This window comes from Quercus suber, unplaced genomic scaffold, assembly GCF_002906115.3.
Source record: "Quercus suber isolate HL8 unplaced genomic scaffold, Cork oak 2.0 scaffold_477, whole genome shotgun sequence".
In the NCBI taxonomy this organism is placed as follows: Eukaryota; Viridiplantae; Streptophyta; class Magnoliopsida; order Fagales; family Fagaceae; genus Quercus; species Quercus suber.
Window position 1 is genome coordinate 469385 of NW_027069928.1, and position 12704 is coordinate 482088.

Genomic DNA, 12704 nt, shown 5'->3' on the forward strand with positions numbered 1-12704 from the left:
TTTATCTTCCCTTCCACTTCTCTCTCTCTAAAAAAATCTGTGGAAGCATGATGCTATTTGTTTTAACTGTTTGGTTTACTTCTTTAGGTGACTCTGGTTGGTTACAATCACAAACTGAGGATTTTACTGGAAAGCGTAGTGGAAAAAATTGCAACATTCAAAGTTAAACCTGATAGGTTTTCTGTGATAAAGGTAATTCCCATTCTTCCTAAAAGATCTCAACTGTTTGCCGCCTGCAAATTTCGCTGATTTTGCTTCTGCAAGTGCTCTGAGCATACAAGTAAATCACCTGCTAGATGTGTGGCACAATTATTGAATACGGTATTCTAGCCTTTGACGTGATTTATCTTTTTCTGTTTTCCCATAGGATGTGGCTTAGTTATGTTGCACTCTTAATTGGTCACATGAATTTACAGTGACAAAGAAGCTTGGTCCATGGATTCCTTTTCTTTCCTTACATTCCTCAATAATTCCATGCACATGTCACATAGTCACATATGCATAGAGTGCCCTTTACCCTTCTAGTCGAAACATAGAAGTAATTTTCCAGTGGATCAGCTTAAGAATAATCATTGGATTTGTTTCTGTAGATTGATGTTTGTCTATTGAACTAGTTTTAGTCTCTATTTCTTTATCTTTGTTTTTCCTGCTTTAGATTTTGACAATACTGTACAGATGATCATTTGAATTCCTTTAAATTTTTTTCTCTGAACACAAGTAGGACACTTCAAAAACCCTGGTGTGTCCATGTCCAATGACAGGGTCACTTCATGCGTGTCCTTATTGAGTTTGGAGAAAAACATTTTGTTATTTAAAAAAACAATATTCTTTTGATTTTAGATATGTTTAAAAATATATATTAATTAATTTTGATATCCCCAGTGTTGTGTCCTAAAATTAATATATATTTAATTTTGGTATCCCCACAATGTCATGTCCTAATTTTTCAATAATTTTTGTGTAGCCATGTCTTGGGTTGTATCATGTCCATGTCCATGCTTTGTAGGTTATCTCAAAGTTCTGATGGCAGACTTTTGAAAACAGAACTATATCAATGCTCTTAATTGCATCCTTACAATTTGTCTTTATCGCAAAAACACTTAGCAACAAACTCGGCCTTGTTTTCCTCTTTTATTTTGTTTGATCATTGTATTTTGATTTGATTGTACTTCTCTCTTGGTACACCACTGCTGTGCTAGGGTTTTTCTCTTTCTAATACAATTTTTGGTTACTTACAAAAAAAAAAAAAAAAAAGTTATCCAGAATTGACCCCCTGCTCATGCAGAGTAGATTCTTCCAATATGCATAAGAGAGAAACTTGTTGCTTCTTTTTGTTTAATGTGAATTTTTAGTTCTATTATATAAAAGCACTAACTTGAGTTGTTCATTGCCCAAGTTCAAAGATATATTAGGATTCCTTTTAATTAGAGAGACCAATGTCTTGTGAATATTATTGTTCATGGTTCCTTCTTTACTGTATGTTTGTTTGGAGGGATTTTAGGGAGGATGGAAAATTGAGGAGAGAAAAGTGGAGAGATAGCATTTTTAGTGGTTGTTTGGTTGGGAAGGGGGAGGGAAAAAAAGTGGTGGGTGTTTTCTCCCTAAAATGGGGAGAAAAGCTCAATCTTTGAGCTGACCAAAATGCCCATGGGCATTCTTCTTGCCAGGTTCTTTCTTTCTTTCTTCTTCTTCTTTTTTTTTTTTTTTTTGGTTTCTTCTTCTGAGCGTCATTCTTGCCAGTTTTTTTGGTTCCTTTATTCTTTTTTATTCTTGTTTGTTTGTTTGTTTGTTTCTTTTAAGATTTTGAAGTGTCCTTACACAATTTTTTTAATAAAAAAATGTGTTACTTTTTATTTTATTTTAACTTAATGGGGGACATAGGTGTAAATTTATACCAACTTCATCTTTCATTCTCTCATTTTTTTCTCAATTGAACAAATAAGTTTTCCATCTCTTCACTTTTCCATCATCTCAACCAAACACTAATGGGAGAAAACTAAATCTTTTCTATTCTCCCACTTTTCTATCCTCTCCCCATTTTTTATCCTCCCACTTTTCCACTCTTTCAACCGAACGGACTTGGAAAGAGGCCTCAAACTAACCAAGCTTGATGATGTGCGAAGATTAACGATTAGTTTCTTTTGTCAAGAGCTTAATTCATGAAAGGAAGCTTTCCATGGGTGATCAAGGTTGCTCATATTCATTTTGTTGCAAGTGACTGTACTTGATACCATCATTGTTATTTTTCTTTGCGCCTAGCAGAGTCATAGCTACCTAAATAAACCCCCCCCCCCCCCCTCCTCTTGCCGGCAGTCCCCTTCTTCCCAAATAAAAAATTCTGTATTCTTCTAGGGTCATAGTACATCAGGCCAGATCTTGAAAATTATTAGAATGAAATACACAATATCCTCTATGGTATAATGAAGTTTTATTTGACACCTAAGTTTCCATTTATTCTTATCACAGCCCTTATGATGTAAATTGTCTAATCAAATACTTTGTCAACTTCTTAAACTGGAAGTTAGTCATTCAAGATGCACATGACTGCATATACTCACTCGCCCACATCTCTCTCTAATCACACACCTTTTGGTGTCCAATTATTCTTCTCATTTAACTAATTTGCACTAATGATGTTAGCCTGAAGTGGAAGTATTTGGGAGGCCATGATAAAGTTATGAACATAATCATACACAACAAGGTGGTCAAACTTTATTTACATTTTTTTGGCTGGCTTTTGGGGTAGAAAGGGGGGGGGGGGGTGTTGTTCATAATAATCTGAGTAATAATACATGACACCGTCCTATTGATATCTCATGTGTTTTCAATTTTTCTAATCAACTCCTTATGCCTAGATATATTTTATGGGCTCATTGATGTTTCCATGATGCCATGTTCCTTAGGAGGCCTTTTTCTCCACTTGATGGGCCTTTTTTCCGTTTAAATTTAAATTTCTTGATTGTTTTTTCTCTGTTTATTCTTTATCGTGTAATTGCTATATTCTTAAGGTATGGTCTTTTGTAGACATCATGTGCATTTGGGCTTAAACCTTTTCCCTTTTAGTTTATCTTATTAAAAAGAGAAGGGTTCATCCATAGAGCCTATAACTTATGGGCTCCATAAAAAATCTCAAGCAGTGTATTTGACAAAAGCGTATTACATAATATCCACATGTTCTTTATCAGGAAACGGTAACAAAGGAGTATCAAAATTACAAGTTCCAACAACCCTACCAGCAGGCTATGTACTATTGCTCTTTAATACTACAAGACCACACGTGGCCTTGGATGGAAGAACTTGGCGTTCTTCCTCATCTTGAAGCTGAAGATCTTGCAAAATTCGTTCCAGTGATGCTCTCAAGAGCCTTCCTTGAGTGTTATATTGCAGGTTCTTATAAGTCTCTTAATTTTTTATGCAAATTTTATTTAATAACAGCCATTCTTTATTATTGTCACATTATGATCCCAAACGTATGAGTTAGGCATGTGACAACAGCCACGTGCATGAAAGAATTTCACCTTTTGGTGTGCAAGGCCCTATATTGGCGTGCCTGTAAACGAGGTGCTCTATCAACTGAGCTAGAGCCCTTGATCAAATGCTGTAATTCTCCAAAACATGGTTCTAGAAATTATTCAAATCCAATAAAATTACAATAACTGTTTCATCTCAAATAATCTTATTAGCTAAGGAAATAAATAGAAGCTCTTTCGAAGACTCCTTACAACCAGTAGAAGTTCCACAAATACAAATTTTAAAAGTTGTTTAAATGTCAACACATAACACTTACTGATACTAGCCTAAGCTCCTATCATACACCACCCACAACACTAGTCCAATATGATTGTTTTTCTTCAAGATCTATAAAAGAGAAAGAAAAGGGTGAGCTCAACAAATCATTAATTAACCACTAGCCTTAACTATCTGCATCAAATACAGTAATAAAAACATCATATTCATAGTAAATAAAGTTCGTCGGTTTGTAATCAATAATTAAGTTCATTTAGAACTAATAATTACACAGTTGAAAGCAATTAACAATAATTGAATAATTTAAAAAATTCACTGAACTTTGTAAATAGCACAAACGTTTTAAAACATTACATATAATAAATAGTTATGACTGTGGTCAACTGGTCATGCTATATCCTTGTGATAGGCCCCCGAAGTAACTACTTCTGTACCAACATAATTCCCATTTGTGGGGTCCAAAGCATAGTTAGACTGTAACTGTTCATTTTCCCAAAACAAATCAATTTTCATTGTAGCCATATCCAAAATCATATATGATAACATCTCATTTAACAACAAAAACCATCTTATATTTCTATTTCATTCAAACTTTTAGTTCTTCTCACTAGACTTTTCACATGCTTGTTCCAAATTTGAAGTATGTAAAAATGTGCTAGCTAAAACCATTTTAATACAAAATTTTATCATTTCAAAAGGTAACATATTGCTCAATTGAGTTTGAAATGATATAAATTTTATCGTTCAATTGAGGTGTTTTGAATTTTTCCCTTAAAAGCACCTCAATTGAAAAAGTACCAAAAATATATTACTTCTGGAACTGGAGAAAGACTACCTTAAAATTTGACCTAAACATTTTGAGAGTACCTATATAAAACAGCCTTTTGAACTTTATAATAATTTAGAAATCACATGCTTTAGGATGAATTTTGGCCCAATGTGGGGTTCACTACTCTCTCTCTCTCTATTTATTATTTATAATTCAATGATTTAAATTCTAGATGTCTTCATTGGAAACACCAAGAAGTACTAATTGAGCTACAAGGCTATAGGCAAGTACACTAGACTATTCTAGGCAAGTGGGCCATAATGGGCTTTTTTCAGGCCTAATTGGGCGAAGGAGTGAGCCTCACTCTACCACAACCATGTGGCCAGCAAGGAACCCTTAGTTTCCATATCTTTATCCAATTTCCCAGATTTTTTTCTTTCCATAATTTTATTTATTTTTCTTTAATTCCTTCTTACGAACCAAATCAAGTTCCCACTCAAATTTTTCTAGTAGAATTCAATATGCAGTATATATATATATTCGAAAATTCAATGTTAAGATCATGTTTAGGGTTAATTTGTTTACTAATTCCCTTAAAAAATTAAGTTGTTAACATCCTAAAGTCAATGATCTAAACCTAAAACCCAAAATCAACGTATGAGGTTTTACGTAATCAATTTGCTTAAATCCTCAAAATCTTGAAAAATCAATTTCCAAAACCCTAGATTATGGAAATGTGAAGAGATTAGAGTCCTTAACTCCTTATTAGAATTTCTTACCTTAGGGTTCTTGGATGCTTTGATATATCTTGGCTCCAAAGTTCCACCACAATCTCCTCTCGTTTGTGAATTTTGAGACTCCTCTATAGAACTCTCTATAGCATACGTTAACTTTGATGAGTTTGGTAACTAACAAGGGATTTATTATCTTAGTTTTTCTAGAAACCCCTAAAGAAACAACAACAACAATAATAATATAATCTTTTATTAACCCCAAAGTGAATTTATTTAAGTACCTTTTTTTTTTTTCCTGGGTATTACAATTATGAACAAACATCCTTGTCTTGATTTTAATTCATTTCGTTACTATTCTTTCCACCCCCCACCCCCAAACAAACATCTGCTCTTCCCAGGAAATATTGAAACCAGTGAAGCAGAGTCAATGATTCAGCGTATTGAAGATATTTTCTTTAGTGGTCCAAGCCCTATATGCCAAGCTTTATTCCCGTCCCAACATGTGACAAATAGAATTGTTAAACTTGAAAGGGGCATGAGTTACTTCTACCCTGCGGAAGGCCTTAATCCAAATGATGAGAATTCTGCCCTTGTTCACTATATTCAGGTACGTGCTTATAAAAGATGGTGTGGTCCAGTTTAATGCTGGAGTGATTTATTCTTTTAATTTTTCCTCTCTGAGTTTGTCACAAACTTAATGGTTCCTAGGGGAGGTTAGCAATCAACTTTTCTGTATTTTTTTATTCTCTCCTGCTTTACTGCAGCATGGTAAAATATCCTGAAGAAGGTTCTGTCTGAAATTGGCAAAATATTTTAAGCTGCCATTTTCTCTGTGAAAATTTTAAGGTTGTTTATATTTTGACTTAATGACTTCTATGCAAAACTTCAATGGAAGTATGCGCTTAGCAGTTACTAATCCATGCAATCCTTTAAGCTAACCACATTTAAGAGAAAGTGAAAGACAAACTGATTTATAGCATAGAAAGGTGGGATGGGAAGCATGTGTGTAGCACGAACACCTCTGGTATGTTATTGTTTTTAAGAATGGAACATGTAATGCAAACTTCTATTTAGTGCATCATTATAGAAATTTATATCCTTGAGACCTGGATGTAATATCACAGTGGTGGCTCTGATACTGTTCTTTTATGCAATCCTGTTGAAACAATGTCTAGGTTCATCGTGATGATTTTGTGCTGAATGTGAAGCTTCAGCTTTTTGCTCTTATTGCAAAGCAACCAGCATTCCACCAGCTTAGATCAGTTGAGCAACTTGGGTACATAACTGTGCTCATGCAGAGGTTTGTAAAATATGTTCCCCCTCATTATCACAGCTGCATGGATATCTGCCCTTCTCTTTAATATCTAATTTTTACTCAATGTAGGAATGATTCTGGTATTCGTGGAGTACAGTTTATCATCCAATCCACAGTGAAGGTATATAGTGTGGCCCTTTCTTTCTACAATGTTGACCCTTTGCTTAATCCTCATATACTTTCTCTTAACATTAACAGGGTCCTGGAAATATTGATTTGAGAGTCGAGGCATTTCTCAAGATGTTTGAGAGTAAACTTTATGAGATGACCAATGAAGAATTCAAGGTGAGAACTAGTAGTTAACACGTCTAATTTTTTGTCTGTATGTGGGCTTTATCATGACCTGTGCACCATGTTAAGGTGATGTTTCTTTACTCGAGATATAGGTGGTAGATATGTAACAGCATTTCTGTGGATGACAACCTTTAATCTCCTCAAAATGGAAATGATTCATGCATCATCTTTAGGATGACAATTTGTGCGCACATAATTTGGAATCAGAGTTCAGTAATTAGAAAAGTACAATTTACATTCTCATATGCAAAGAGTTCAAGAGTTTCTTTTCATATTTGTCAAGGCATATCAATTATTTTCAACATGAAAATGGAGGGTTTCTAAACATGTGAATGGACTTTTTGACTTAAGTGGATTTTAAAATATATTTTGAGTAACTATTTATAATAGCCACTTATTGGCCAGTCAAGGCAATAATGTAACATTTGAGAACATTTTTTACTAAAAGGTTTTCAAATGAATTGTTTGTGTCCATTTGGTGGATCACAATATCTTATACCCCAAGTAAAAAGACTGCCAGAACTTCCTCAGTGCTAGGTGGTTTGGCAATTTTATATGATCTGTGTTCCAAATAATCATCAGATTAGGATGCTGGACAGATGAGCATTATGGCTGTGTGCCATGGTACGGTTATATTAGGACATTAGCAATCATATTAAAAGGATTGTTAATGAAAGATAGGACAGAAAGCAAGATTCTGGAAGGATATAATAGTAGAGATAAAAAGAAGTTGTTGACCCAGATTAGTCTGTTGCAAATCCATATTTGAACCCAAAATTTTGGGGTTAAGGCTTAGTTGTTGTTATTTTTATTTTTTATTTTTTTTGTGTGTGTGTGTTGTTGTTGTTTTTGTTGTCCTTTTTTGGGTGTAAATTAGATAAATTATTGTAATTTTTTTTGGGTGGAACATCATAGATGGAATTGGGTTCAAATATTGATGTTTTTATGTTTACCAAAAGGAAAGAATTTTTAGAGGCTTGATGATTGGGATGGCCTTAACATCATTCTTGTTTTTGTATCTTAGCAAAAAAGAAATTAAATAATAATAATAATTGTTATTAATATATATGTATGTATATATATATATATAAATATTCTGGTTTGATTTGGTTTCACGGTGAATTGACTGCTGAATTGCTTGTCATGCAGAGCAATGTGAATGCATTAATTGATATGAAGCTTGAGAAGCACAAGAATTTAAGAGAAGAATGTAGATTTTACTGGGGAGAAATTTCTGATGGGACCCTCAAGTTTGATAGGAGAGAATCTGAGGTATGAACATCTTCTATCTGATCCTTTTTTGTCGAGGCTCCAAGCAGTCCTACCCTAGTATCATAGTAATAGTAATAATAATAATAATAATAATAACATAGTGTAAAGAATCTCTTGGAAAATTTTGAATTTGGAGAGGCAAAACGTCATACATGAGTTGACAATTTATTCTTCATATAAGATTGACAGAATCAAGTAGTTGATCTTTGTGGATGATGTTGAAACAGGTTGCAGCCTTAAGGCAGCTAACACAACAAGAATTGATAGATTTTTTCAATGAATGTATAAAAGTTGGTGCGCCTCAGAGGAAGACATTAAGTATAGGAGTGTATGGAAACCTACATAGTTCGGAGTACACTGCAGAGAAAAGTGAACCAGTACAACCCTACTCTCTGAAAATTGATGATATATTCTCTTTCAGAAGATCACAGTCTCTTTATGGTTCATTCAGAGGAGTTTCCGATCATTCCAAGTTGTAGATAGTGAAGCTCCAACAAAGTTGGCAAAGAATCTGGGAATTGCAAATAGAACTTCCTGTCATCTCAATTCACCAAAGTGGTGAAACAACGCCTAATTCCGCAAAACAACACAAAATTGGTCCAGGAAGTCCATTGATGGAGCACGGTGCAGGTCTCAGTTGTTCTCAACAATGAAAACTTGTATCCTACATTGCACCAAAATCATGAATTACATATATGGTTTTACTTTTGAAGAAATGGCACAGATTATATTTTTAACTTTAGAAACAGTAGAAACATTTAAAAATGAATAAATTTAGGCCACAAATAAATTCGCTGCAGTATGATAATTGGCCGGATATGAATTATGCTTTAAAAGCTTGATTTCTGGACTTATAATAATAGCAAATAAATGACAGATGACAGATGACGTTCGAAAGTTTTTGTTTATTTGACGTGGGTCAAAGTGGTTCATGTGGCTAGTTGTTACAAAAATTTGCCATTCAAGATTATATAAATTTCTAACTCTTGCTGACATATTTTTACATTGACTTCTACTTTATTTATTTTTTCCAACAAGTTGATAACATGTGACGCAGAGTTAGTAGACCACATAGAATAACTTTTGAACAGATGGTCGAACGCTTAAAAACACAAGTCTGAAATCGGAAAATATTAGCTACTTTGAGAGTTGTTCAGCCAGAGTCATTTTGCCAAGTGAGGTTACATCTCTACACGTTCAAATTATGAATATTTTCTAGTAAATAATAATTTAGCATTATTCCAGTATTTAATAATTTTCTTAGAGCATGAATGTTATAACACCTTAGTAAGCCTCAATGAAAGGGTGTCACAAATTTATGCGTGTGGCACAAATAGATCAGAACATCCCAATGACAAATCCTGTCGAAGTTAGAAGCGACTAGACTAATGTGTGAAGTGTGGATATATGAAAAGGGTTATGAAAAACCATAAAAATTAGTGTAACAAGTTATAAACATGAGTGGAGTGTAAGATGTGATACATCTAACCACGATCTTGATCATTAAAAACCATGGGCGTGTGGTGCTCATGGAGAAATTTCAATACCATAGAGCCTTTTGTATCACACCGTAGACTGTGATTGCCTCCACCTACATTTGTTCGGTTGCAGAGTCTCACACGAACGAACATTACACACCGCTCAGACGGGGTGCACCATAAGCAAAATAGTGCTAGTGCTAGTGCTAGTGCATGTTGTATGCGTAGACACAAAACTTTGTTGAAATTCCATTGTGAAAATGAAGCAGAATTCTGCTGGATAATGGACTGCATCATCCTTGTAGGGTTTCCCACTCTCAAGAATAATGACATTATGGCTTAGTTTAATCATTTTTATGATTTCTTGAAGTAGTGGTGAAATTTTTAGTGTATTCATTTCCTGTCACTCCCATAACAAAATATATAGCTTGTTGGCAAGTGTATTTGAAAACAGTTTTCAATTTTTATATAAAAAAAATGTTTTACTTCACCTGTATTGATTTGTTTGGCACTTGTTTTATTGTTCCCAAATTTTACTTTACAAAACAGTTTTTTGAGAACACCTTGGAGTTGTTTTCCCTTTACATAACTTATTTTTTTTGTTTTGGGTGGCAAATAAGTTGATGGAATTTTAGTAATATTTGTCATTGCTATTAATTTATTCTCTCTCTCTCTCTGGCAATGATGGCAGGTTGTTGGGTATGGATGTCCAAAGACATGCTAAATCCAACCCACATGACTCGATTTGTGATCGATATACAATTCTAGTGAGTGTCCATCTTCAAAATTTGGCAATGACAAGTCCCTTCCAAAATTTAACTCAATCTCATTTAACTGCACGAAAACTCACAAATCCAATGAGATCCACCGAATTCGATGACAAACCCAATTATTCACTAAATCTGGTGAAATCTCACTAAATCTAATGAAATATTTGTCGATGAACCCAATTATCCACTAGATTTGGTGAGATCTCACTGAATCTAGTGAGATCTATGCTGAATCTAGTGAGAACTTACTAAATCTTCGTCATTTTAAATAGTTTTTCATCTCTCTCCATAGCTAGCTAATGTCAACCAAACCATCTTCTAATCGTGAAGAACCCGATCCACCGCTTCTCTCCTGTCGAAGTCAAGACAAGTTTTCCTCCACCTGATTAGATCGAGTCGGGTGTAGGTTAAGCACTAACCCATCTCGACTCAACATGACATGACCCATAGACACCCCTACTATTTTGGGTTTGTGTTTAGTTTGGGGTTTGTTCAATGAGTTCATCATGGTGGTGGACTGGGGTTGGTGTTGGACTGTTGGGGGTGGTGGTCATTTTTTATTGGAAGAGAAATGAAAATTGAGGGAAAAAAATCGGAGGTGAAAAACATTAAAATTGAGTAACATGCACAATCTGGCCCACTATTTTCTTTCCTCATTTCCACTCTCAGGCAAACACGTTTTTTCTATTTTCTCTCCCTTCCTTTCTATCCTCCTGTTTCATCCAACCAAACGTAACCTTAGAATAAGGGTAGTTGGGACAGAAAATAAAAGAATAAAAAAAAAAAATTAAAATTAAAATGTACTCGTGAGCACAAGCCTCAAAGTCAATAGCAGTAGGTGAGACAAAAAATAGAAGACCAAAAAACAAAAAATGTAAAAAACGTTAATAAAATTGAGAAGAGAAAAAACTAAACTTAAAAAGAATAAGAATGAGATTATATTAAGTTTCAAAACTCTCCCAATGATAATATAAATTATGTATGAAAGAATTCCGTACATCCAAAATTTTGTTGTTTGGTATTTTCTTTTTCTTTTTCTTTTTAGACAACAGTAAGAAAAATAAAGTCGGTGGAATCAAATCTAGAGCCAATAGCTGGGTTGTCCTTGGCACTACAACTCGTCATCCAAGCTGTAGCGTCCTCCTTGCTGTGAAAATCATGATGCTGGTGATGATCTTCATGGCCGGCGGGAGGGTGGTAGTACATGCGCGCCGTATGGGGACAGTGGGAATGAAATCTTGCGGCTATTCTGACCCCCATGTCCAAAAGCTCCACAAACTTTGACATACTTCTCTTCTCTTTCGATCCCTTCTGCTATATCTAATACTGTATTATATCGGAGGGGTTGCAGAGAGAGAGAGAGAGAGAGAGAGAGAGAGAGAAACTGAGATGATGTTCAGATCATATGGGTTTGTGTGTGTATCTGTAGAAAGCCAGAAAAATTGAAAGAGATCTGAATGCGTTTTGAAGAGAAAGTAATAGAACATATATTTATATTTATATCATTTGCCTCTCTCACCTTCCTCCCTATTTCCTTCCTCTCTCTAGGAAGGTCTTTTTGCACATGCCTCCTCCTTATTTCTACTTAATTGGACTTTTCCCCTGTCTGCTTTTTAATGCTTCTTATTTGTTGTTTTTTCATTTTTGCACATGCCTCCTTGTTTCTACTTAATTGCACTTTTCCCGTATGTGCTTTTTAATTCTTATGAAAAATTATTTATTAATTTATACCAATTTTTTTTTTAATAAGAAACTAGTGTCTGAGCCATTATTAAGATCATTCCAATTTATATTTATGAAATATTTTGAAAATTCTATGGACTAATAGTGTGGTAGATTCAATATAAGACTTTTAGATTTATGTCACGCCTCAAACCAATGATCGCACCGCTTATTTACTTACATTGTGGCTTTTAATTAGCTAAATGATAAAGTTTATACTAAGTTAATTTATATTTATGTGGTTCAAAATAACATGAGTAACCTTATGACCATTTTTAATTTTTTTTTTAATCAATAATAACGACATTTGTTACATGTATATATTTAAATTTTCAATCCAAAAATATAGTGTAGTTGGAAAAAAAATGTCACGTGATTAAGGTTATTTTGATTTTTTTTTTGTTTAAGTTTTTTCAAAGTAAAATTATTTTTTTATAGTAGGGTAAATGAATTATAGACTGGTGCAATGGATGTGAAGTTTAATAAAATATAATTTTATCTCAAAATATAAATTTTAATCTCTTATTTTGTTTTATAAAATATAATTTGATACTTAGAATAGTTATTAATAAGTATTTATTATGATTGTGTTCGTATATAAAA

The 12704-nt window shown here is 33.9% G+C and overlaps 1 protein-coding gene across 1 annotated transcript; it reads left to right on the forward strand.

Annotated features, from left to right (window-relative positions):
* The first annotated feature begins 61 nt into the window (after positions 1–61).
* On the forward strand, positions 62–9134 carry LOC112034313 (insulin-degrading enzyme-like 1, peroxisomal). Its single transcript, XM_065762857.1, has 8 exons — positions 62–192; positions 3186–3387; positions 5649–5857; positions 6426–6550; positions 6635–6686; positions 6764–6850; positions 8009–8131; positions 8359–9134. Exons 2-8 carry the CDS (start codon positions 3243–3245, stop codon positions 8608–8610), a joined length of 993 nt encoding a protein of 330 aa, XP_065618929.1. The 5' UTR covers positions 62–192; positions 3186–3242; the 3' UTR covers positions 8611–9134.
* Positions 9135–12704: the final 3570 nt, after the last annotated feature.